Source organism: Castor canadensis, chromosome 1 (genome assembly GCF_047511655.1).
Source record: "Castor canadensis chromosome 1, mCasCan1.hap1v2, whole genome shotgun sequence".
Lineage (NCBI taxonomy): Eukaryota > Metazoa > Chordata > Mammalia > Rodentia > Castoridae > Castor > Castor canadensis.
Genome location: NC_133386.1, coordinates 183,188,477 through 183,213,151, shown reverse-complemented (window position 1 = coordinate 183,213,151; position 24,675 = coordinate 183,188,477). Strand labels below are relative to the sequence as shown.

Below are 24,675 nucleotides of genomic sequence, written 5' to 3'. Positions count from 1 at the left end.
ATCTGGCCGGGTCCAAAGTATTTCCTCAGTTTCATGAGCCTCTGCCAGGCCAGGGGCCAACAATAAGCAAGGCAGTTAAGGACAAAGTGAGTTAAAATTTTGTGTTTGACACACAGCAATTGTACAAACTTAAGAGATACAATGCAATGTTTTAATACATGTATGTAATAAATATCCTCAACCAAGGAAACCCTTTATATATAACTTGGATCTAAAAATAGTCACCTCCTAATCTGTAAAGTATAATAAGCCAAACCAATAGGAGTGTGATGGAGGCTTTTTTCTGTGTTTGCAGTGAGAGAAGCTGGGAGAGGCCTCACTCTGCTGTGACGCAGACTTCGATCTCTCCAGGCCAGGAGGGCTGACTCAGATGCCATCGCACTGATCTGCTGAACTCTTCTTTCTGGCTTTTCTCTCTTGAGCACTGAAGCTTTTGCTTTTATCTGACAGCATCAACTGCTTTCATTGCTCGCAATGAAATCATCCAAAAGTATATTGATCATTTGGGGAGGAAAAAGGTAAGAGTGTTCATTAACCTAACTAGTAAAAAACACGAAGAAAATATAAATTCACAAAGTAAGCAATGATTCATGGGAAATAACTACAGAGCAGTATATATAAAATGATTAAGTCAGGAGCAGTGGTACAAACATATAGTTTCAGACACTCAGGAGACTGAAGTAAGGAGAATAACTGAGCCCAGGAGTTCAAGGTCAGCCTGGGCAACATAGTGAAACACTTACAGAGAGAGGAAGAAAGACATAGAAGCAAATTGCCTTAAAAGAAACACACTTACAATCCCAGCTACTCAAGAGGCAGAGGTAGGAGAATCTCAGACTAAGGCTAGACTGGGCAAAAACTCAAGACCCTATATAAAATTAAACTAAAATCAAAAAGAGCTAGGGTTATGGTTACAGATCTTAGTCTTCACAGTTCTCTAGAGAAGGCTTGTTATTATCTCCATTGTATTATGACAAAACTGAGGGCAGTCAGGCACCAGTGGTTTGTAATCCTAGCTACTTGGGAGGCTGAGATTGGGAGGACCTCAGTTTGAGGCCAGCCTGGCCAAATAGTTTGAGAGACCCCATCTCCAAAAATAACCAGAGGCTGGGCTGGCAGAATAGTGCAAGTGGTAGAGTGCCTGCCTAGCAAGTGTGAAGTCCTGAGTTCAAACCCTAGTCTGAAAGAGAGAGAGACAGAGAGTAATGAGGGCAGCAAGGCTAAATACCTTGCACAAAATCATAATTAATAAGTGGTACAATCCAGGCGAACTCTAGTGAAATTCTTTACTAGTTTATTCAAGTACATTTATGCATTTCCTTTTTATATTTAAGTTTTGTTCCACCTACAATTTACTCTAACTACAGTGATCCCCTGTCCATCCAAAAACTCGGTTTTTTTTCTCTTTTGTTTGGCAGTACTTGGAGTTGAGCTAGTATGGTAGGCAGGCGTGCTATCATATGAATTGTACTTCCATCTCCCCGAACTCTTAATGAAGACCTTTTCCTCACTGATTTGAAATGGCCCTTCCTCATCTACCACAATTTCCCCCTCAGTGTTCTGTTTTATTGTTTGCAGCAGAATGCCTGAGAAAGAACATAATTTGCCACCATTTGGCTTTGCAAGAGGCGCTGATACTTAAGTACAAATGAGAAACATTACTTTTTCATTTTAAATAAACATTTAAACACAAGTCTGAGTAGCAGAGGCCCATGCGCCTGCAATGTCATCATTCCCTTTCCTTCAGTGTTCCACACAGGGACTTACGGGTGCGAATGGTGAAAGGTGATGTCAATGAGCCTTCCCCAGTCCTGTACAAAATATGCCAAATATCCACGTTTTCCTGCTGCTTGTGTGTGAGACTCTTAAGTGTTTTGTCCTTGTTAAGAGTAGATATGCTTAGGACTGGGATGTGGAAGACTGCTGACCTAGCATGTGTGAGGCACTGAAGGGAAAAAAAGTAGGTACACTTATATCAGGATGTCTCAGCTTAGCACTACTAACGTATTGGGTCACATAACTCTTCATTATGATTAGAGGGACTTTACAGGTGTGATTTAATTAAGACTCCAGAAGACCCTGGATTATCTGAATGGGCCCAATGCAATCAGCAGGAGGCAGGTGGGTGAGAGTCACGAAAAGGAGATGTGGCCACAAGAAGAGGTTGGGCTGATAAGTGCTCTTTGAAGGTAGAGGAAGGGGCCATGAGCCAAGGTGTGCAGGTGGCTTCTGGTTTCTCTGGCAACTTTCACAAAACCAGGCTTAAGCTACTCCAGTAGTTTGGAAGATCCTAAATCTGTTAAAAACAAGGACTCATGCTGAAAGACAGTGATTTCTACATTTCCTCCAGTTCTCAGTGTTGGATTCAAAGCCAAGTTCTGACCCTGCTTCCAGGCAACATGATCTTTGTCATTCCCCAGACTTCTGTTTAGGAAAGTAATGGTGAAATGCTGGTGGAACCCTGACCTATCAAAGAACACCTGCTCCTTCTTGAAAAGAAAAAAGGGGGTAGTATAGTTTGGAATACACCTTCCAATTATAAGAGATTTGATAATGGTCAGGTGCCGCTTGCTCATGTCTGTAATCCTAGCTATTCAGGAGGCAGAGATCAGGTTCGAAGCCAGCCTGGACAACTAGTTCAAGAGACCCTATCTCAAAAAATACCCAATGCAAAACAGGGCCAGTGAAGTGGCTCAAGGTGTAGGCCCTGAGTTCAAGCCCCAGTACTGGAAAAAAAAAAAAAGAGAGAGAGAGATTCAAAAACAAAGTTCTAAAGCATGTGAAGATAGTGTGAAAGATATGAACCTGCCACGACACTTTGCTTATGTTCTCTGTAAGGTTTTGGCCCTCAGAGGTGCATGACAGCCATTTTGGATATTTCTTAGGAAGCTTGAGAAAGACAGGAGGAAGGTGGAAGTCCAGCAAAGACAGTTTGTCTGACACATTAACTGGATGAGAACTTCTGATCATTTTTAGACAAAATTAAGTTAGTGGCAAAGAATTCAAGGACCCAGCTGGCATGACTTCCTTTACTGTAGTAAACACAGAGCATCATTTTTATGAATTTGAAGTTGTGCAATGCATAACTTGGAAAGCTGTACATAGCAGTTCTGTACCTTTGGCAATTCTCTTATCTAAAATACTGACTTCGGTTTCCTCCCCTCTGCAGATTGTTCCTTAAACTTCCTGGGCAGCTTCTGTCCTGCACCATTGGAGAATATGCCTGATTGTCCAACCATCCACCCTTGCAGAAGGCTTTGTGCCACTCATTGCACACAGACAACAGTGGGACAGAAGTGATGGATATTTTTTGACCCCACCAATGCATACATCCAGGAATAAAGAGTCTTCTTACTAAATGGCCTCTCTGGTTCTGATTATTTTTTTAAAATTCTGGATTTAGTTAAAAGCACCTTATAAGTTTCTTAGAATTCTAAAGTTACCATTTCATTTTTTCTTTTGATATTACATATTTGTGTGTTCCAGGTTGGGCAGGCATATTATTTCATCCATTCCTCTCTGGTTATGAAGTAGACATTACTATATGCATTTGTCTAAGATTCAGAGGTAATGTGATCTGCCTAAGGTCACACAGTAATTGACAGAGGCAGAATTTGGACCAGGTCCTTTGGACTTCAAAGTCCATTCACCCTCTGATCTCCAAACTGCCTCCCAATGTCACCTAGTTCTGTGCTGAGTACAGGGCAATATTAATTAAAACTAACATTTGTATTTTTAATATACAGTCTTCAAAAAAAGAATTTCTTATGCACTATTTCACTTAATGCTCATAATTAATAACCCTGAGAGGGTAGTATTAGTGTTATCCTTAGATTTAGATACAAAACACTGAAACATCAAAGAAGATAAATGAGACCAGTGCTGGTGGCTGATGCCTGTAATCCTACCTACTCAGGAGGCAGAGATCAGGAGGATCAGAGTTTGAAACCAGCCCAGAAAAATAGTTTGCGAGACCCTATTTTGAAAATATCCAACACAGAAAAGGGTTGATGGAGTGCTTCAAGTGTTAAGAGTGCCTGCCTAGAAAGCATGAGACCCAGAGTTCGAACCTCAGTGCCGATCCCCCCAAAACAAGGAAGATAAAGGACAAATAGATATCAAAGAAAAGCGAGAATCCAAATGCAAGTCTTTTCTCAGTACTTCCTTTTCTGTTCAGTGAGATTCTGCCTCACTGAACCTTTATTTGATATGCAGCGTATGAGCAGGGCTGAAAGGCTGGGAAAACACTTTTTTCAATTCTAACAGCCTGTAGTCTGGTCCACACTGAAATACTATTTGTGCAGGGACTTTTTACTGAGTACCTGGTCCCTGCCAGGCACTGGAGATACAACTGCGAACAAAGGCTTTCTCAGTTCCTGAACTCATGGAGCTTACATTCCTGTGCAGGAAACATTTTCAGACAGGGATGGGTGCTACAAGTCACTGAGTAGCGAATAAGGAGGAGATGAATTTAGGTAGAGTGATCCGAGATGGCGTTTCTGAGAGGATAACACTAACTGAATGGGTGAATGCAAGAAGAGCAACCCACAGACGATTTATCTAGGGTTTGCTGGCCATCGGACCATTGTGACTCCGATGCGGAATACCCGCCAAATCTTGCGTTGGTGATGCCCAAAGAGTGAGGAGAGAAGCATAAGGAAGACTCCTTTTCCATTCTTTTTATTCCTCTGACTGCCTTTCCCGTCAGGGTCAATCCTCCCCCCGCCCCCACTACCACTCCCAACTTTCTCTGTCCGGACACTTCCGGGCTGCGCATGCGCAAGAGAAAGTCATTCGCAGAGGACGGCCGGGATCCTCCCGCAAGACGCATGCTCTCCTGGTCCGCAAGCTCCGCCCCGCCCCCGCGCTTGCTCGCGAGCGCCTGCCGTTTCTCTGGGCGGGGCAGTGGGCGAGGAATGGGTGGGGCGACGCGCGCCGGTGCGTGCGTGCGCGCGCGCCGCGGGCGGGCCAGTGGAGCCGGCGGCCCTGGCACGTGATCTGGGACCGGCAGTGTCGCTCGGTAGCTCGGTCTGTCTGTCCGTCCGCGGGTGCCATCATGGCGGACGCGGCCAGTCAGGTGCTCCTGGGCTCCGGTCTCACCATCCTGTCCCAGCCGTTCGTGTACGTGAAAGTGCTCATCCAGGTATGAGTCGTCGCCATTCCCTTCCTCTCCAGCGCCCTGTTGGGTCGCCACTACCCACGGCGCCCTGAGGATCGGCTCCAGCCTCCGCAGGCCTTCATCCTCCCCAGATGCTGCCCCTCTTCTGCTGCCCTGGCCCTCCCCGCAGGAACAACTTCCGCGGTCCCGCGACCCCCCATCTTGGGCCTCCCCTTCCGGCGGTGGGACCGGCTCTTTCTCCCGTAGCCAACTGCCACCCTACCCTACCCGAGCCTCCTCTGAACTTTGTTTCCCTAACCTGAGGTTGGTCCTGGCCGGCCGCCACCCAGAGCTTCCCAGCCCTTCCCTTTCGCCCCTTTCAAATTAGCATTCACCTCGTCTCGCTCCCTCTCCCCCCCAAAAAAAATTCCAAACGCCAGACGGTAAATAATTAATTGAAGACAAATTTGAAATTAGAGAACAGCCAACATTTTACTCTTTTTATTCGCCTTTCTTTCTTCTTTTTTTGCTACTGACAATTCTGTTCAGAGATTCTAGCACCGGATACCCTGATAAACACAAGGAGCTCATTCAGAAGTAATAATGAACTCAAATTTCTGAAGGGTCCATTGAGTGCTCTCCAGCAGCAGTCCATGTGGTTCATGACAAGGACAACCACGTTTGTCCGAACTGGAAATCAGTTTAACGCAGAGTTTGGACGAGTTTAAACATGAGCATGAAACTCCCGAATGTCTAGTCTTGCTTCCCCCTAGTTAGTTTCTAATCTGTAAAATAAGTCTTAAATGGTATTTTATATTCACGGGCAAGCAGGCCACGTTTTAGCTGATGACAGACAGATTTTCAATTGCTTTTCAAGTTTCCCTGTTATGATCAAGTCACTTTTTTTTGACATTAATCGAGGGTTGACATAATTAACTTATGTGTGCTAAGGAAGAACCCCTGACCTCACTGTTTACCTTTTTGTAAAAAATACGCAAGACATTGGGAAAGACTGCATTTCTTATTGAGTTGTAACTAATCCAAGTTATTTGTTGCTGAGTTGATCCTAGAACAAAGACTTTGAAGTGTACTGTGATGTCTAAAACAGAATTGGCACATGTGGAACTAGATTACATCTGAGATGACTGCATTTTGCAGAACATCTAGTATGAATTCATTGGTTCTACAGAAAGTAGTGTTTTTTAGTGATATTCAGAGCTCTTACCTCAAAAACTTGAATATCTTTAGTTCTGATTTCGCAACATCTGTGTGTTGCCAAGTATCTCGGGTTTCGGTGAAATTCCCAAATGCTCAGTTTTTTAAATAGTTGCATGGTGGTGCTTTTAGGGAACTCACACAGGAGTTATTAGAACAGATTGAGGAATTGCAACAATGGAGAGTCATTCTTCCAACTATGCCTTGAGCACTAGGAATCATGAATATATTATAAAAATAAAGTGGTAAGCAGTCTGTTCATATAACTTGAATCTAGCTTGTAATTATTTCCTAAGTGAGTTATCCAGCTATAGCTGCATTTGCGGGGTTTTTTGTGGTTTTGTTTGGTGGGACTGAGCTTTGAACTCTGGGCTTCTCACTCTCAAAGCAGGTGCTGTACTGCTTGAGCCACACCTTCTGCAGTTGCCTTTTAAATGTATTGTCTAGCTTAGTATTATACTGGCTTAGTGAATATCTTCTCATTTTGTTCAAATGTAAAAAGTGCCCTAGATTTTCTTTCTTCCTCAGGAAACTAGCTTTCCCAACACAAAAGTTCTCTTATTCTATTTCCAGTTTGATTTTAGTCTATATTAGCTACATGGTTTACTTCACGAACTTTGAACCAAAAGGCAACGTGAAGTTTCTTGAACTCAGTCTTAATCAACTTGACAGAAAAAAAAACTGATAAGGGCTTGGAAGTGCCTCAAGTAGTGGAGCAAGCATGGGGCTCTGAGTTAAACCAGTACCACCAAAAAAAAAAAAAAATTGATAAGGATGGTATTGGAAAACAGAATTTTCACTTGTGTTAAAAATTATAAGCCTGGCGGGTGGAGTGACTCGTGGTAGAGTGCCTGCCTAGCAAGAGCCCCTGAGTTCAAACTCCAGTGTGGCCAGCATGGGGTGGTTCATACCTGTAATCCCAGCTCTTGGGAGGCTGAGGCAGGAGGATCATGAGTTTGAGGCCAGATGGACTATATAGTAAGACTTTGTTGCAAAAATTTAAAGCAAGAAGGCAACAGGGGAGGGGGGATGACTGCACCCCAAGCGAGTGCTGGACACCTGTCCCTGAGGGCCACGCCCTCCCCCATCCATTAAAAAAACAAAAATTAAAGCCAGATTTTTTTATTTATTCAAGATCTTGCAGCCAAGGCATTATTGGAAATATTCTTAGTTTTGCTGTGTTCCTTTGTTTTTAAAGGTGGGATTTGAGCCTCTTCCTCCAACAATAGGACGAAATATTTTTGGGCGGCAAGTATGTCAGCTTCCTGGTCTCTTTTGTTATGGTAGGTGTCTTTGATTTGTTTGGGCTTGGATGACATTGAGGACTATGATAGGTCGGAGTTACTGAAAAAATATATAGAAGTCATGTTGCCTTAAAATTTCTTTGTAACCATATCTTTGGACTAGAACCTAAATCTCTGACTTGTGTTCTTAGCTCAGCACATTGCAAGCATTGATGGGAGGCGAGGGTTGTTCACAGGCTTAACTCCAAGACTGTGCTCAGGAGTCCTTGGAACTGTGGTCCATGGTAAAGTTTTACAGGTAAGAGGAAAATCAATTCATCCTCCCATAAATTTTGGTTGCCTTTTGTGCACAGTTTATTCTACTTTGAGAGCAATTATATTTATGACTCTAGTCTTTTTTCCCAGGAAATGAGGAATTTGTCCAAAATGAAGTAATTGATTTTGGCCTATATGAACTTCGTCCGAAACAGTCATTTTGAGCAGAAATTACTCACTTGTGATCACCTGAACAGCTCAATTTATTTCTTTGGAGGAGGAAAGAAGCTGATTAAAACATACACTTTTTTCCTGAAATTATTCTTTTTTTTTTGATTTCTAGTATTAGTGAAACGCTTTTTAAAACCTGCCAGGCACCAGTGCTCACACCTGTAATCCTAGCAAGGCAAAGACTGTGAGAAGTATGGTTTGAGGCCAGCTTGGACAAATAGTTTATGAGATCCCATCTCCAAAATAATCAGAGCAGGGGCTGGGGGCATGGCTCAAGTGGTAGAGGGCCTACTTAGCAAGCACCAGGCCCTGAGTTCAAACCCCATTATTTCCAAAATAACCAAAACAAAAATGGACTGGAGGCATGGCTGAAGTGGTGGAGTGCCTGCTTTGCAAGTGTTGAAGCCCTGGGTTTAAACTCCCAGTTCCACCAAAAAAAAAAAAAAAAAAAAAAACCATTTAAAAAAGAGCTATGGCTAGCAAGTGCAAGGCTCTGAGTTCAAATCCCAGTACTACAAAAATAAATAACCTAAAAAAAAAAGAGCTTAGTGGGGGTAGGATAGGGGAACGGGCGCAAACAGTGTATACACATGTGAGTAAATGTAAAGTGATAAAAAAAATAAGCATCAAAATATAAAAAGAGGTTGCTTAGCAGTTGTGGATGTAGCTCAATGGTAATGGTTGCCTAGCATGTGCAAAGCCCCCAATACCAAAAAATAAGAACTTACATGAAAAGGAAAAAGGGTCTATTTGAGTTGTCTAGGTAATGGCAATGACTTTTCTTGACTTGGGTCATGACTTTATGGATATCTGCCTTTTGTATTTATTGTGTTGTCCATTTCTGTTTTGTGCAGTATTATGTTTATGTATTATATAAATTTTTAAAGTTTAGAAAAATACCTAATCAGGGCTGGATACATGACTCAGTCAGGAGAGCACCTGCCTTGAAAGTGTGAAGCCCTGAGTTCAAACCCCAGTCCCACCAAAAAGAAAGAAAGAAAGTGATCAAATTGAACATCAATGCAGAATAGTGGTTACTTTTGAAAGGAAAGTGTTGAGGGGTAGAACTTAAGTTCTGTTGGTAGGGCTTTAAATAGGCCAGGGATATTGGAAAAATGTTAAGGGTTCATGGAGGCCTTCCAGGCCATCTGCATATGTGTATCTAGGGGACCTGGGCATAGCTCAGCACCCTCACACTATGTTCCTCTGCTGCCAGGACCTGGGACATTGTGTCAGGGCAGCCTTTCCGCACAGTGCAGTGCCCAGCCCTTGAAGGGCATTGTGCCTTGGTGGTAGGTACATAGGTGAATTAACTTTTTCTCTGCATGTTTGAGGTGTTTGATTTGTTGTTGCAAATGTCAGGTCAAAAGTGATGGAAAGGAATAGGGCTTCGGGTTACTTCCCTTAAGGCCTCTCTCACAATGGCTGCCCTGCCAGACCCCAGGTCCCAGCACCAGCTGGTGGAAGTTTTGGTGGCATGGAGGATGGCAGTGGCAAGGAAGGAGATCTGGGGCACATTTTAGGGGTTGACGAGGTCCTCTTGTGGCTTCTACCAGGTGCTGTTCCTATTCAGCTGCTGTCTTTCAACTCAGTGCTATTCTTAAGATGGAGGCTGAGCTGGATACTGGGCAGCCTGGCCTGCATGAGATGCAGGAGCCTGCTGACCTGAGCTTGGACACTGGCTTGGAACAACTGTTTAGTATCCTACTCAAATACCCCAGACCCAAGAGTTCAGTGACTGCTGTTTATCAGCTTCGTGGGCACTCCTAGCCATGTTTCAAGTCTTCACGAACTTGAGTGACCCAAATGAAGTGAACAACTGTTAGGTTCTGAATTTGCCTCCATGCTCCACCAGAGCTCCCAACATCTTGGAGGCCTTCCCAGACAGGCTCGGCCACACCAGGACCATGGTTAACATCTCATCCCTCTCTGCTCTGCAGCCCTTCAAGGACTGGGCATTGCACTGTGCAGGGAAGACTGCCCCAGACACTATGCCTCAGGTCCTGGCAAGAGAGGAAACAGTGTGAGTGTGCTGAGCTATGCCCCAGGTCACCAGGACTCACACATGCAGCATTTGGCCTGGGAGGCCTCTGTGGACCCAGACTTTGCAAAAATGATTGAAGGAACTAAAGACAAAGACTGGGATGTCAGCCCAGAAACTGCTTCGCTATCTGCAAAAGGACGTTTCAATCTGGAGCCGATGGGGACTTATAAGTAAGCCCATGTCCTTGGCTTCTTCGTTCTTTCTGCCCCCAGATCTTGCCATAGTGGCCCTTACAATCCTGCCTAATAATAAGGCACTCATGCTTACTGTCCTGTTCTAGACCCAGACAGCTGGGAGGCCTTGGGGTGGCTGGAGTCAACCAGTTGTCTGGAGTCTGTGTGCAGGCTGGGTGACAAGAAGGCAAGCGAAAGAGGTTATGGGTTTTGCTGTTCCATGTCCCCAGGAATAGAACTTGGGATGGGAAGAGCAGGAAAAGAAGATGAAATGATAGAGAAGTTTGGGTTTCTTGCCTGTAGGAAGAGGAGAGAGTGATCTGGTATTAAGAAGAACCTATGTTCACAGATGTCCTGGAGGGAAGGGAGGACAACACAAGTTCTGACCCACACAGGTGCCCCTTGCTCAGAATAGCAGGATATCCTGCTGAACTTCTATGTTCACATTCTGATGCCTCCTTCCTCCAAAACCCACTGTCCTTTCCTACATTGGGAGTTCACGCATGTGGCAAAGGCAGATATAAATAAAATGTGCATCATCCTTCCAAAAAATAAAAATTACCAGGCCAGATGTGGTGGCACACATCTATAATCCCAGCAGGAGGATTGTGAGTTGCATGCCAGCCTGGGCTACACAGACGTGTCTCAAAATAGAAAAACTACATCAAAGTTAGATTTGTTCGTTTCTTAGTGATCCTTTTAGCCAGCTTCTTTTAACTACTTTTTTTTGGGGGGTGGGGAGCCAGGGCTGTTATTTGAATTTAGGACTTACTACTTGCAAGGCAGGAAGTAGCCTGAGCCACACCCATAGTCCATTTTGATCTGATTACTTTGGAGATGGGAGTCTCGCAAACTGTTTGCCCAGGCTGACCTTGAACCTCAATCCTCCCAATCTCAGCTCCTCAAGTAGCTAGGATTCTAAATGTGAGACACCAGTGCCCAGCTTCTTTTTACTTCTAACCTAAAACCTTGTACTATTATTTTGATTGTACTGTTTTTTCAGTTGCACCTATTAGAACGTAGGTCATGCCGAATTAACTTTTAAGGTAGTCTTAGTATTTAGAAAGTGTTTCTGCAGACAAAATTGTCCTTTGCTATGTTCATAAATGTGTTATGAATGAGAATTTTGGCCTGGTGCCAGTGGCTCACGCTTACAATCCTAGCTACTCAGGAGGCAGAAATCAGGAGGATCACGGTTTGAAGCCAACCTAGGAAAATAGTTTGCAAGACTCTATCTTGAAAATAACCAACACACACACACAAAAGGCTAGTGGAGTGGCTCGAGTGGTAGAGTGCCTGCCTAGCAAGTGTGAGGCTCTGAGTTCAAACCCCTGTACCACCACCAAAAAAAAAATAGGAACCCTAGGCTGTGTTTTTACCAACATATTTTCCATTAAACATGGATGTTTAGATATGGTAGAGTGGCTCAAGCAATAAGAGTGCCTGCCTAGCAAGCATGAGGCTGTGAGTTCAGATCCCTAGTGCCATCAGAAAAACATGTACGTTTAGAAAATATTGTTCTTAGATTTTCTTGTTTGTTTTCCTTTTTTTGATTGGGGTTGTTTTGTTTGTCTATTGTTCACTTATCTTTTGCAATACTGGGGATTGAACCTAGGGTCTTGCTCATGCTAGGTAAGCATTCTGTGACTGAGCTACATCTCAGCTTTTTTGCTGTAGTTGGTACTGGGGTTTGACCTCAGGGCCTTCACGCTTGGTAGGCAGGTGTTTTACTACTTGAGCCACTCCACCAGCCCTTTTTTTTATTGAGTATTTTCAAGGTAGGGTCTCATGAACTATTTGCTTGGGTTTGCTTTGAGCCTTGATCCTCCTGATCTCTGCCTCCTGAGTAGCAAGGATTATAGGTGTGAGCCACCAGCACCTGGCCCCTTTTTTTTTTAATAAAAAGAGTTTTCACGAGCACTTGCTTATTCTTCAAGGTGACCAATATGTTAAACTTTGTGATAAAGTCATCTTAGAGACATTTATTTCTAATCGATTAATTAGGAGTAGAAATTAATTAGCAGAAAAAAAATCAGCTGTTTTCTATCAATAGTCTTCATTTTATGCATTTTCACATATAACATATTAATAGCACTAATCATTCTTTCTTTTCATTTCTTCTGTAGCATTACCAGGAGTGTGACAAACCTGAGGTATGTTGAAGGTGATTTTTATGTGTGATCCCCTTTCTCTAGCAAGTTATTGCCAGTTGCGCCCTTTTAGGAAAAAGCCAAGTAGTTTTCCTTTAATTTCAGTGGAGTGTTGACTTATGGGGTGACCAACAGTTTGAACAATTCTATTTAAAGTCACAAGATCTCTTAACTTCTTGATTTTTATTTCCAGGATTCAGGATCTGGAAATATACAAAAAGAAGGCTCATCTTCCTTTGACCGAGTTATCAAAGAGGTGAGAAATACATAATATCTCTTTCTGTTTCACTGGATCAAACTGTAAGTAGTCTGGCAACTATGGAATCAGAATAAGGCCTGTAATTCTGTGTCTGTTCCCAAATGAGATTAAGCCTTCAATTTAAACTGGGCCTTCTGCCAGGCATGGTGGTACACATCTGAAATCCCAGCACTTGAGAGGCAGAGGCAAGAGGAAGGCCAGCCTGGACTACATAGTACTTTTAAGGCAAGCCTGGGCTAACATAGTGAAACTCTGTCTCAGAAAACAAAAATCTAGGGCTGGTAGAGTGGCTCAAGCAGTAACAGTACCTACCTAGCAAGTGTGAGGCCCTGAGTTCAGACTCCAGTGCCATCAGAAAAAAATCCTTGGACTTGTGTAAATTAAAAAAACAATCAGACTGGAGGCATGGCTCAAGTGGTAGAGCACCTGCCTAGCATCCCCAAGGCTCTGAGTTCAAACTTCAATATTGTCATTAAATAAAAATAAACCTTTAAGAAAAATCAAAAAACAAAATAAAATAAATTGGACTTTCCTACTTGTATAACCTAAACAGAGAGAGGAGCAGTGCTTGCTGTTTGGAATAGGTGCAATTCAGGGAAAATCATTTTGCCCATTCTTTAAACATCGAAGTGGTTTTTACTGAAAGTTTCTTGTTATTGTTGAAGTACTAGAGACTGAACCCCGGACGTCTTGCTCACTAGGCAAGTGCTCTACCACTTAAGCTAGCCCTGTCTATCTTCTAATAGTGTTGAAAACCTTTAGCACAGAAGCATCCAGGTCCTTTGCATGTTACGTTATTTATCCAGAGATTCCTTCGTGATATTATTCTGACTCTGAAATGTTCCTTATCTCTCATTTCCTACACCTACTTTTTTGCCATTGGAATTTCTCTCATGCCTGGCTTTCAGAACTACTCTTACAAGGGGATGTAACTCAGTGGTAGAGCACTTGCCTAGCATACACAAGGCCCTGGGTTCTATCCCCAGCATTTCAAAAAAAACAAAAACTTTCTGAACCACTCTTACTTCTTAGTCTTCACATTTTGTATTTACCTAAAGACAAGTCACTTCTGCCTCCTCCCCCTTAAAAAAGAAAAAGAAAAAGGGATGTAATAATGGGCACTTTATATTTTTTTAACTTGAGCTAGGCCATCCTGGTCCACAGGATCTCCTCATAGTCACTATTAGTATGGGAGTGAAGGATGTCTTAACTCAGTGACTGAAGACTCTGTCAATGCAAAAGTGAATGACAACCCTGCTACATTTTCAACCCCAGGACCTACCTCTAAGTATTATAATTTAATTTTCTTTATTACATCCTTACTGAGTCCTAGACTAGAAACATATAAGATAAATACAGTAACTCATAGTTACAGGGATGTGATCGAAAAACAAATCAGAATTGTTCTGTTCTCCCTGAGATGTTGGTACAGATTACATAGAGACTGACATTTGTCTAGCGTAGATATCAGAGTCTCTTAGAAATTACTCACAATAACAGAGCAGTTTCAGAATCTAGATACACAGCTGGGCACTGTGGCTCATGTCTGTAATCCTAGCTACTGAGGAGGCAAAGATCAGGAGGATTGCTGTTAGAAGCCAGCCAGGGCAAATAAATTCGAGAGACCCTATCTCAAATACCTAACACAAAAAGGGCTAGTGTAGGTGGCTCAAGGTGTAGGCCCTGAGTTCAAGACACAGTACCAGAAAAAAAAAAAAATCTAGATACAGACTTCTTAATTTTATTCCAGCTGGTGACCCTCTCTGTTTCTTTGCTTTTTTTTTTGGTCTTATGTGTGAAATTGGGGAAACAACAAATCTCCTTTGCAGAGAGATATCTAAAAGTAACTTCAACAATTAAAATCTTGAGTAAGAGGTGTGATGGAATTACAGAATATTATATCACATCCCATTCAAACTACTCTTCCTCACTCCAGGACAGGAAAGCTATGATGAACAGTTTCTTATCCTATACTGCTATGTCCACTGACAGGAATTTGAGTGTTACTTATTTAGATTTCAGAAGTGTGTGTTAATTGTTTCTAGACAACTCGAGAGATGATTGCTCGTTCTGCTGCTACTGTCATCACACATCCCTTCCATGGTATGTTTTCACTTGTTAACTGAATTCTGATTTCTTGTCTTTCATAACTTGATCTCTCCAGGCCACTTAGATAAATTGACATAGGATTTGACTGACGTGCTTTGCCTGAATGTTTTTTTCTTTTTTTTTTTGGCGGTACTGGGGTTTGAACTCGGGGCCTCATACTTGCTAGGAAAGCCTTTACCACTTTTCTCTATTTTTTCCAGATAGCAGAATGTCTTTAGATGGAAAAACCCTTTTCTTTTTCTTTTCTTTTCTTTTTTTTTTTTTTTAGGGCTATCAAAATCTTTATCAACATAGTTTTAAGAATCTTTTCTCTGTGTTCTACAGTGATCACTCTGAGATCTATGATACAATTCATTGGCAGAGAAGCCAAATACTGGTAAGCATTTTGTTTTTAAGAACTCAAGGTGATCCATTGAAAGCAAAATAGTAGAGCATTCCTGCTTCACATTTTTATGAATCCTTTTGTCATTTAACTTGGGCAAAGCCATAAGTAAGAACAAACAGGCTCAGGCAGGGTTAGGAACCTACCCAGGACCACAGAGGAAATCGCAGAGCCACTGAGGCCAAATTCACCCTGAACTTTATGTACCAGACCCTTAGTAGCTAGTGTCTTCACTTTCTCTGAATTTCACTGTGCTTACAGAGGGAGGGACTGTTCGGAAGTGGGGGGAGGGCGCCTTGAGATGTAAATTTGACTTTGTCAAAAATGATCATTGAAATCACTTTCTTGAGCCTGGCGCTGGTGGCTCCCACCTGTAATCTTAGCTACTCAGAAATCACTTTCTTGTAACTCCTGAATGATCTTAATGTACTTTACCTTTCCTTCTCGTGTGCCTAGTGGACTTTGTGACTCCATAGCAACCATCTATCGGGAAGAGGGCGTCCTAGGATTTTTTGCGTGAGTAAATGTTGACTTGTCTGTATGTGAGTTTGTGTGAGTAGAAAAGCTTTCTTGAAAGAGACAAAGGCTCTTTCTTTAGTCCTTGGGGAAAACATACTCCCCAGGCATTTTACTTAACGATGAACTTCGCTTAACCCCTGCTGACTTGTTTCTTGCTGTAAACATCCCAAACCTTTGCTCTCCTAAATATTTTAAACGTTTGAAGTTAGAATTTTGTTTTGCTTTTTAACAAAAAGTTATTTCAAATTTCTACCTTTATAGCAAGTTCCCAATTACATACAATTAGTAAAAGAAAAACTAATTTTTTTGCATTCACTTTTACTATTACTTAATTTTTTAAAATTTAATTGTGTGTATCTATGAAGAACAGCATGGTGTTTTGGTGGGGGAACTCAGGGTCTCAAGCTTGCTAGGCAGACACTCTACCACTTGAGCCACACCTCAGCCTAAAAAACTAATTTATTTAATGATGTGTATTTTTTTTATCCTGAGAGAATTCATTTTTGCAAGACTTGAATTTGCTTTGGTAGAACTTAGACTCTCATACTCATTCTTTTTTGATTTGTTTTTGTTTTCTTATTTATTACACTCATTCTTCTAACAGAAACTTCTGTCATTAACTAAATGGTCCTTTTTAGTTTTCAGAATGTTTCCACTTGATTTTTTTTTTTTTTTGAGACAGGTTCTCATATGTAGCCCAGGCTGACCTTGAACTCCTGCCTCCGCCTTCCCCTTCTGAGTGCTGGGATCACAGGCATGCACCACCATGCCTGACCCACTTTTCTCTTTTTGAGTATCATAATAAGTATTCTGGCAAATAGGTAAGGCTGCTATTATTTTAGAGATTAAAAAAAGGCATTGATGCTCAGGGATATTCATTTGCTGCCTGCCCCATGCTGATAAATGATGGAGCTGGCATTTGAACTCTGGTCTTGAGTCTGTAGCGTAATGTCCTTCCCACTGATCCATGCTGCATTTCCTAGGTCACCCAGACCCTAGAAACATTTCTTGATGTTTTTCATCTATATCTGTTTGGATCATTCTCACTTGGTAACTTTTCTCTTCTGCAAAAAATTCTTCCTTACAAATCTTTGGCTTTCCTGCTTATAACTATTGATAATAAGGTGAGCCATGCTGTAGTTCAGACCTGCATTTTTAAAAATAGGAACAGGGCTGGAGGCATGGCTCAAACAGTACAGCACCTGCTTAGCAAGTCCACGGCCCTGAGTTCAAACCCCAGTAATGCAATAAATAAATAGTAAAAAAAAAGGAGAAGGAAGAAAAGGAAGAGGTTAGCCTCAGATATAGTTGTGTTAAGTAGACTGACTGAACTTTGTATGGGGTCTAGATTCTGGGATTTTTTTTTTTTTTTTTTTGGTCTTTTCATTCCTATAGAATGTTTTGAAATCGCTAATAGTGTTTGTATTAAGTGAATTATCACATTTTTTGGTATTTATTTTTATTGTGTCTTCATGTAGGGGTCTAATTCCTCGCCTCCTAGGTGACATCATTTCCTTGTGGCTCTGTAACTCACTGGCCTACCTCGTCAATACCTATGCACTGGACAGTGGGGTAGGTTGTGACCTGGGTGAGATGTACTGTGTGGGTTTTTTCTGTATTCACTATTTTAGTTGAAAGTAAAGATTTTAATATGCCAGATAGAACATTATTTAGCTAAAAATTATCAGGTGATTCTCAAAGGTTAATGGAATGACCATACTGTTTTCTGTAGAGAGATGCACTTATAAATCCCTAAGGTGTTGACTGAGTTTGCTCAAGAGATCTAGCCCTGTTACTGTTCAGGGCTTCAAGGATATCACTTCTTTGTTGATTCCTGATTTTGAGAACACAGTGATGCAGAGGAGGTACGTGGGGTCTTCCACATTTCTGGAGTATTAGGCTTTTTAGAATCCTCAGCCTGAGAGATTTTGAGAGCCTTTGCTGGAAGTTGTTTCCTTTGTCTAAGCAATTGTGGGGCCTGTTTGTGCATAGACAACTCTGTCACATGGTGAAAAATGGAATACAGTCAAGGAGTATATGACTAAACCCTAATGTAAACTTTTTTTTTTTTTGTAGTTCTGGGGTTTGACAAACTCACAGCTTCATGCTTGCTAGGCAGGTGCTCTACCACTTGAGCTGTTTTTGTTTTTGCAGTACTAGGGGTTGGAATGCCACCTACACCTTGAGCCACTCCACCAGCCTTTTTTTTTCCCTTTGTGAAGGATTTTTTTTGAGATAGGGTCTTGTGAACTGTTTGCCCAGGCTGGCTTTGAACCATGATCCTCCTGATCTCTGCCTCCTGAGTAGCTAGGATTACAGGTGTGAACCACCAGCACCTGGCAGCTTCTTGAGTATAGTACTGGAGCTTCTCCAAAGTGTTCGTTACAAAGCTGACTGTATACAGTGGTAGTGAATCGTCTCTTGGATATATTGTAAAGTTTTCCAGGAACTGTTTTTCTAAGTCATGGTAAAGGGTTTACCAATTTCACTTACTTTTGTTTTGAAATAAATGAGTTTGTCAGTCCTGAGTCAGGTTGGTCATTTTGACTGCTGCCTTTTTATACTCACAATCAGTGTTTTATGTTTTTATCCACAAAATTAATTTTCATGCTGTCAAACTGCTAATTTAGAAAATAGAATATATTGTTATGCTTGTGGACAACTAACGTACTATTGGCTTAATCTCCTGATTCATTCTGATAGAGGCTCTTTTCCTGTTTCAGGTTTCTACCATGAATGAGATGAAAAGTTATTCCCAAGCTGTCACAGGAGTGAGTTTTTTTAATCCTCTTAACCTTCTAGGGATAGTTATTTTGTTTTTCTTTTAAATCTGGCCTGCTTAATCATTGCTTTAAAGCCTCCAGATACGTCGCTAGGAAATCTCCCTGAAATGTGTTAATGTTTATCCAAGGTAAGAATAACATAGTTGTGCCTCACAGCAGCAATACAGCCCACCTGGTCTGATATGTGTGAGCAGCTTCACTCTGTATCCTGGTCATCCCACTCTGGAGAACGTCACCCTCCTTAATCACTATAGTCTTGCAATAGCTAGGATGACTGACCGCATGCCACCACACCCAGCTAATAGTCGGCTTTTATAGTAGTTGACATTGTAATTGAAGAAATGGTCCTGCTCATATTGTCTTGTTTTCGTCAGGAATGTTTCATTTGTATTGGTTATGCTTATTTTTCCTCCTAAGTAATGTAGTTCAGGTTTATTTCAATAAGGAATCAGTCTCAGGATAAGAGTCTTCTGGCCCTTTGTTAAAATGTTGGCTGTAGGGGTATATTATGTGGAAGAAGCATCTCCAGGCTCAAAAATATCCCCCTGGGGTACTGAGAAAGCAAGATCAACATTGGCATATTTGACCATTATGATAGTAGGCCTTTGAGGGAGAGGAAAGAAGAGTATAAGGACAACTAATAACATGGTTTGGTTTTTTTGTTTTTGTTTTTGATTGTCTTACAGTTTTTTGCCAGTATGTTGACCTATCCCTTTGTGCTTGTATCTAATCTTATGGCTGTCAACAACTGTGGGTAAGTACTTTGTATTCTTTTTTTTTTTCGCAAGTGGGGGGAAGGGAGGGGAGTGTGAAGTGGGGGGGTGGGTTGGGGGGAATTGAACTCAAGGCCTCACACATGCTAGACAAATATTTTACCACTGAGTTATAGTCCTAGTCTCTGGTTTTGGGGGCACAGGGCCTCATGCTTGCTGGCAGGCGCTTGAGCCACTCCAGCAGCCTTTTTTTGTGATGGGTTTTTTTTCAAGATAGGGTCTCTTGAAGTATTTGCTCGGGATTGGCTGCAAACCATGATCCTTCCTCTTGAGTAGCTAGGATTACAGATGTGAGCCACTGGCACCCGACTAATAATGGACCTTTATTTTTTGAGTGCTGGGGATGGAACCCAAGTCCTCTCGAGTGCTAAGCAGGAGCTCTGTCACTGAGCTATGTCCCCACGAGTTTCTTGAAAATTTTTTCAGGAGGAAGTGGTTATGGATTATACCCAAGTAGGAGCATATAGTCAGCAATACTTACATCTGTTGGTGTATTTGTGGACACAGTTAATTTGTTAATCCCCTTTCCCTTTCACAGCAGTTATGGAATTGCCTGTGTTCTAGGGTTTCATTTGTCCACTAATGAGAAACCTAAATGTAGAAAACATGACTGAAGTTTTTGTTCATTTGTTGATTTGAAATTTAAGTGTGGGATGCTTCATCTTTCTCTCCTGTGGTATAATTTGCTTCATTAGAACCAAAACTGTTGGACTGGCAGAGTATTGCAAATGGTAGAGGGGTGCCTAGCAAGTGTGAGGCCCTAAGTTCAAACCACAGTACCCAGTACACACACACCACCACCACCCTCCCCCCCCCCCAAAAAAAAAAAAAGTACCCAAACTACCTCTGGAACCATCAGTATAGGGAAATGTTTTGTCAAGATTTATCAAACTCATGATGGGTTGGAGGCACGGTGGTAAAGTGCCTGCCTTAGCAAGCACAAAGACCTGAGTTCAAACGTCAGTACTGCCAAAAAAAAATGGGTGATCAAACTCTCTTGAGAAAGTGTTTTGTAGATACTAACATGAATAACTATTTTTTTTTTCCATTTCAGGCTTGCCGGTGGATCCCCTCCTTACTCCCCAATATATACTTCTTGGATAGATTGCTGGTGCATGCTACAAAAAGAGGTATTTGTCACTCTCTCATTTTGCTTTTGTTTGTTTGTTTTCTTAAATAATGTCTCAGTGATCTCAGCTGTTAACTCTTACAGCTCACTCTTTAATTGCTAGTTAACACACCCTTTTGGGTGGGTGAAGGGGAGATGACATAAACAATGTACACATATGTAAGTAAATGTAAAAATGATAAAATAAAAAGAGAAAGAAAGAAAGAAAAAACCCACCCTTTACAGTATTCTACATATCACTCTAATAGTAGAACTGATGCTTAGAAACATTGGCGGGGTTAACAGTTAAGAATCCCTAGATGCGAACTGAAAGCCATTTGAGTGATCACATTCAAATTACAAAAGGATCCAGGTAGATGGTTATTCTAGTTACTTAAATGATGGCCTTGACCTCAAAATTTTTTTTCAGACTCATCTTTATTTTGCTGCTGGGGATTGAACCCAGGTCCTCACGTTTGCGACGCGTGTGTGCTAAGCCCTGGGCTACTGGGCTATCCTCCCAGCCCCTCAAACTTACCTTTTTCTTGTTTTTTAAATCCTCAGAATCTTCTTACATATTCAAGTGTTTTCATGTAGTTAGGATGTGGGATGAAAGATAGATTTTTTTTTTTTTTTGGTAGTAAAGGGTTTTGAATTCAGGGCTTTGTGCTTGCTTGCTAGGCAGAGGCACTTGAGCCATGCTTCCAGCCCATGAAATTATTTATGATGAATTTTTGTCACAGTGATTCTTACAGAGCTGGTCACTTACTTCTACAGTTTTGTTAGTAGATGATTTTGTCCAGACTCCAATTTATTGCTTGTTATTGCTGGAAGGAATATCATCTGCACCCAGACATTTTAGATTGGTCTAGCAAAGCTTTATTAGAAGCTAAAATAATGAATGTACTGTGGACTAAATTTATCATGGGATTGTTTAAAATGACCATCAGTTTAAAGCTGTTTTTGAGTAGGAAGCATTTGTTCAAAAATTTTGCAGGAGAAAGTAAAGAAGCTCTTTGTTGCATTATTTTACAGCTTACTGATACATATGAAAGACCTTTGTCCACAAAGCTCAGGCTCTCCCAAACTGTATACTCTGAAAGAAAAGGCCTAGGTGTTGCTGTAGTTGCTTTTGCTCAAAGTACACATGCTACTCTGTGAATCCAAGCTAGAACCCTTGAATGATTTCGGTATAAACCTACAGATGTACAGTGAACATTCTGTTTCATTCTGAATTTTACACTTTTTTTCCAGTGCTAGGCATCGAACCCAGGGCCTTATGCATGATAGGCACACTCTAACCAACCTATATCCCCAGCTTCTCTTTCCCTACTTTCTAACTAACCCCTGCTATAGGAAGAAAGTAGATAGAAAATGGATTAGGGTGTCAGACACACCTTACCTAAGAAACAGTTGATCTATAGATGCTTAAGACAACAGCAAATCTGGATTAGATTTCTGCTGTATATCAGACATAGTGTTAAGAACTTGTGGAATTCTCAAAATAGCCATATGAAGATGGGTACTATTCTTTTTCTTACCGTTTTTACATTTTCTTAACATGTGTATGCATTGTTTGTGCCAACTCTCCCCCCACCCCCAGCCCCTACCAGTACTGTTCTTTACAATTCCACTTCACATATGAAGAAATTGGGGCTGAGAGCAATTTAATGCTAGTTGCATAACAACATTTCATAGCCTATAAATGGGAATGCCAGGATTGATGCACAAGTTGTCTAAAGTCTACTCAGATGGACTCAGAACATTCTTACTTTAATTGTAAGACTTTTTTTTTTTTTTTATCTTTTTAGCTTTGCTTAGAAACCTCACCATTTCATTAAAAAGGTATTAGTAGAATGCATCCTAGTACCAGTGGCTCACGCTTATAGTAATCCTAGCTACTAATGAGGCAGAGATCAAGAGGATCATGGTTTGAAGCCAGCCCAAGCAAATATTTTGAAAGACCTATCTCAAAAAAACTCATCACAAAAAAGGGCTGGCAGAGTGGCTCAAGGGTGTAGACCCTGAGTTCAAACCCCTGTACCACAAAAAAAAAAAAAAAAAAAAAAAAAAAGATACTAGTAAAGTGCTTGCCTAGTGTATGTGCCAGGCCCTGGGTTTGATCCCCAGTCCTACAAAAATAACTAGGCTGGAGGTGTGACTGAAGTGATAGAATCCCTCCCTACCAAAAGTGAAGTCCTGAGTTCAAACTTCAGTGCCATCAAGAAATAAAAAATAAATAACAATAAAAGCTACACTTAATGAGTGTTGGCACTGGTCTAAGTGCTGTAGATGTATTGACTCATTTGGTGACTGAGTGAGTGGCAAAGCCCAAGTTCAGACTACACGGTCTGTCTAAGAAAGAGATTCTTGCTTTGTTGATGAGAAATTCTAGTTATTTCTACAGTAGCTCAGGCTATCAGATAATAAAATCTCTACTCACTAGTGATGGTCCCAATTATGTCCTGGTTGTTTTAGTTATGTCTCCCAGAAACGTCCATTTGGGTTTCTGCTGATTTTTATTGGCTGACCTCATCTTCACATTAGACTTTATTTTCTGTTCTTTTTTTTTTTTTTCAGGGAAATATGAGCCGAGGAAATAGCTTGTTTTTCCGGAAGGTTCCCTTTGGGAAGACTTATTGTTGTGACCTGAGGATGTTAATTTGAAGATATGGGGCAGGGACAGTGACATTTCTGTAGTCCCAAATGCACAGAATTATGGGAGAGAATGTTGATTTCTATACAGTGTGATGCGCTTTTTTAATAATCATTTAATCTTGGGAAAATGGAGGTGATTGGTGTCTGCCTATTTTGTTCTTTTTCTAGCACAACATCATTTACCATTGATATTCCCCCTTGTAGTTATTCTGAAATGGGACACTTTTGCTCTAGATTGTTGTTTTACTTGAACAGAAAAGAAAAAAAGGTACAAGCAGGTTGTCATGTGATCTGAGTCTCAGTTTAAGGCTTTGTAAAATGAAGAGTGGAATCCCAGTAAGAAAGAAATAATTCTATAAAACCTAAGAAAATTAAAAAGGCATACTATGTAAGAGGTTATGAATTACCTGTTCTTGAGCAGATCCTAAAAAGTCAGCCGCACTCACCAGTCTGCCTCCCACTGTATGTTCCTAAGCATAATTGATTAACCTTGTCTCTCATATTTCTTAAAAAGGACAATATGTTGCTAAATTACCATAAAAAATTTCCATATGAGGTATCCATACCCTCAGTCTATTATTGAAAAAGAAAAAGTTGTCACCGACTACAAAGAAAAAGGACAATTACAATAAGCAAGATTTGGAAAGGAAGTATGATTGCCGTCCCCCACACACTCAAAAAAGTTCTTGTTTTTACATAAAATGTGAAAAACAAATACTGCAGCAGAAGCTCCCTTCTTTCTGCTAAGTCCTGGCCAGTCTCTAAATTTCATCATTGTATGGTTCTCATTGTGTATAATCTTTTCTTCCTGTTTGATTTTGTTTCCTTTTTCTTTATTGTAGAAGGTGAGTGGTTTATTTTTCATTCCTGATGATACCCTTGGAAAGTATGTTTGTAACTCCATAATCTGGTTATGTGGACTTAAGTTCACAGGGCTCTTAAGATATTGACCACCTCGCATGTCATTGCTTCAGCTAGGCATTTTAATATACATTTATTGGAGGAAAAATCACTTTAGAAGGGAAAAATTCAACTTAAGTATAAAACTCCTATTTACTCAGGCCTTTTAAAAGCAGGTTTAAATGCTCTAATATGAGAAAGCGTGTGGTTTACTTATTTAAATATTTCACTGGTACTTTGCCAAATGAGTAAGCACTTTGCTGCTTCTAGACTTCTCTATCAAAGTGGCAGTACCCATAATATTAGATAGCATGAGCATGCAGGTGTCTTCCCCCTCTCAGAGGGTTTAGGAATAAAACCTGAAGCTCATGAGTAGCTTAGCTTGAAATGTCTGATGTCAAAAAGTACTTTGTCTCAAAAAGTCATGTAAATTTTATATTCGATATTATCTTCATTTGTTTTAATACAAAAATGTTTTGCATTACCTACTTTTTTCTCCCAAAAAAGTCTTCAAGTAAAGATGATCTAGGAAAATGTGCCATGTTTATCCTGTGGCTTCTGTGCAACTACCGTCTGCCTGTTCCTCCTGAGAAGTACGTCTGGCTGTGATAGCCAGTCCACCACCAGAGGGCAGCAAGGCTTTGTTTTTTCCCTGTGCGAATTGGTCTGCCTTCTTAACCAAGGTCTGAGACTGCTCTGTCAAAATACTAATCCAATATATAGGGCTGGGGGTGTAGCTCAATGGGAGCAGATGCCTAGCATTTGTGAGGACCT

General features: G+C 41.1%; 1 protein-coding gene and 1 long non-coding RNA gene across 3 annotated transcripts; both read left to right on the top strand.

The window, feature by feature from the left end:
• Window positions 1-336: 336 nt before the first annotated feature.
• On the top strand, window positions 337-3,359 carry LOC141421517 (uncharacterized). The gene is made up of 2 exons (XR_012446078.1): window positions 337-518; window positions 3,170-3,359. It is a non-coding gene; the product is annotated as an uncharacterized lncRNA (long non-coding RNA).
• A 1,589-nt stretch (window positions 3,360-4,948) lies between these two features.
• On the top strand, window positions 4,949-24,437 carry Mtch2 (mitochondrial carrier 2). 2 transcript variants are annotated; one of them, XM_020179092.2, is made up of 13 exons: window positions 4,949-5,143; window positions 7,512-7,596; window positions 7,749-7,855; window positions 12,387-12,413; window positions 12,604-12,666; window positions 14,715-14,772; window positions 15,103-15,154; window positions 15,617-15,676; window positions 17,158-17,251; window positions 18,403-18,450; window positions 19,149-19,216; window positions 20,290-20,365; window positions 22,924-24,437. In XM_020179092.2, the coding sequence occupies exons 1-13, from the start codon at window positions 5,057-5,059 to the stop codon at window positions 23,008-23,010; spliced, it is 912 nt and encodes a 303-aa protein (XP_020034681.1). In that variant the 5' UTR covers window positions 4,949-5,056; the 3' UTR covers window positions 23,011-24,437. The 2 variants fall into 2 exon arrangements, with proteins under 2 accessions (XP_020034681.1, XP_073901581.1); XM_074045480.1 differs by lacking the exons at window positions 4,949-5,143; window positions 7,512-7,596; window positions 7,749-7,855 and adding an exon at window positions 8,480-10,257.
• The last annotated feature ends 238 nt before the right edge of the window (window positions 24,438-24,675 follow it).

Bases quoted from the DNA above. Each gene is read 5' to 3' on its own strand.
- Mtch2 (XM_020179092.2), top strand. From the start codon at position 5,057: ATGGCGGACGCGGCCAGTCAGGTGCTCCTGGGCTCCGGTCTCACCATC. The intron at 14,773-15,102 runs GTATGTTTTCAC...TGTGTTCTACAG, and splicing joins CATCACACATCCCTTCCATG to TGATCACTCTGAGATCTATG. The intron at 17,252-18,402 runs GTAGGTTGTGAC...TTCCTGTTTCAG, and splicing joins CCTATGCACTGGACAGTGGG to GTTTCTACCATGAATGAGAT.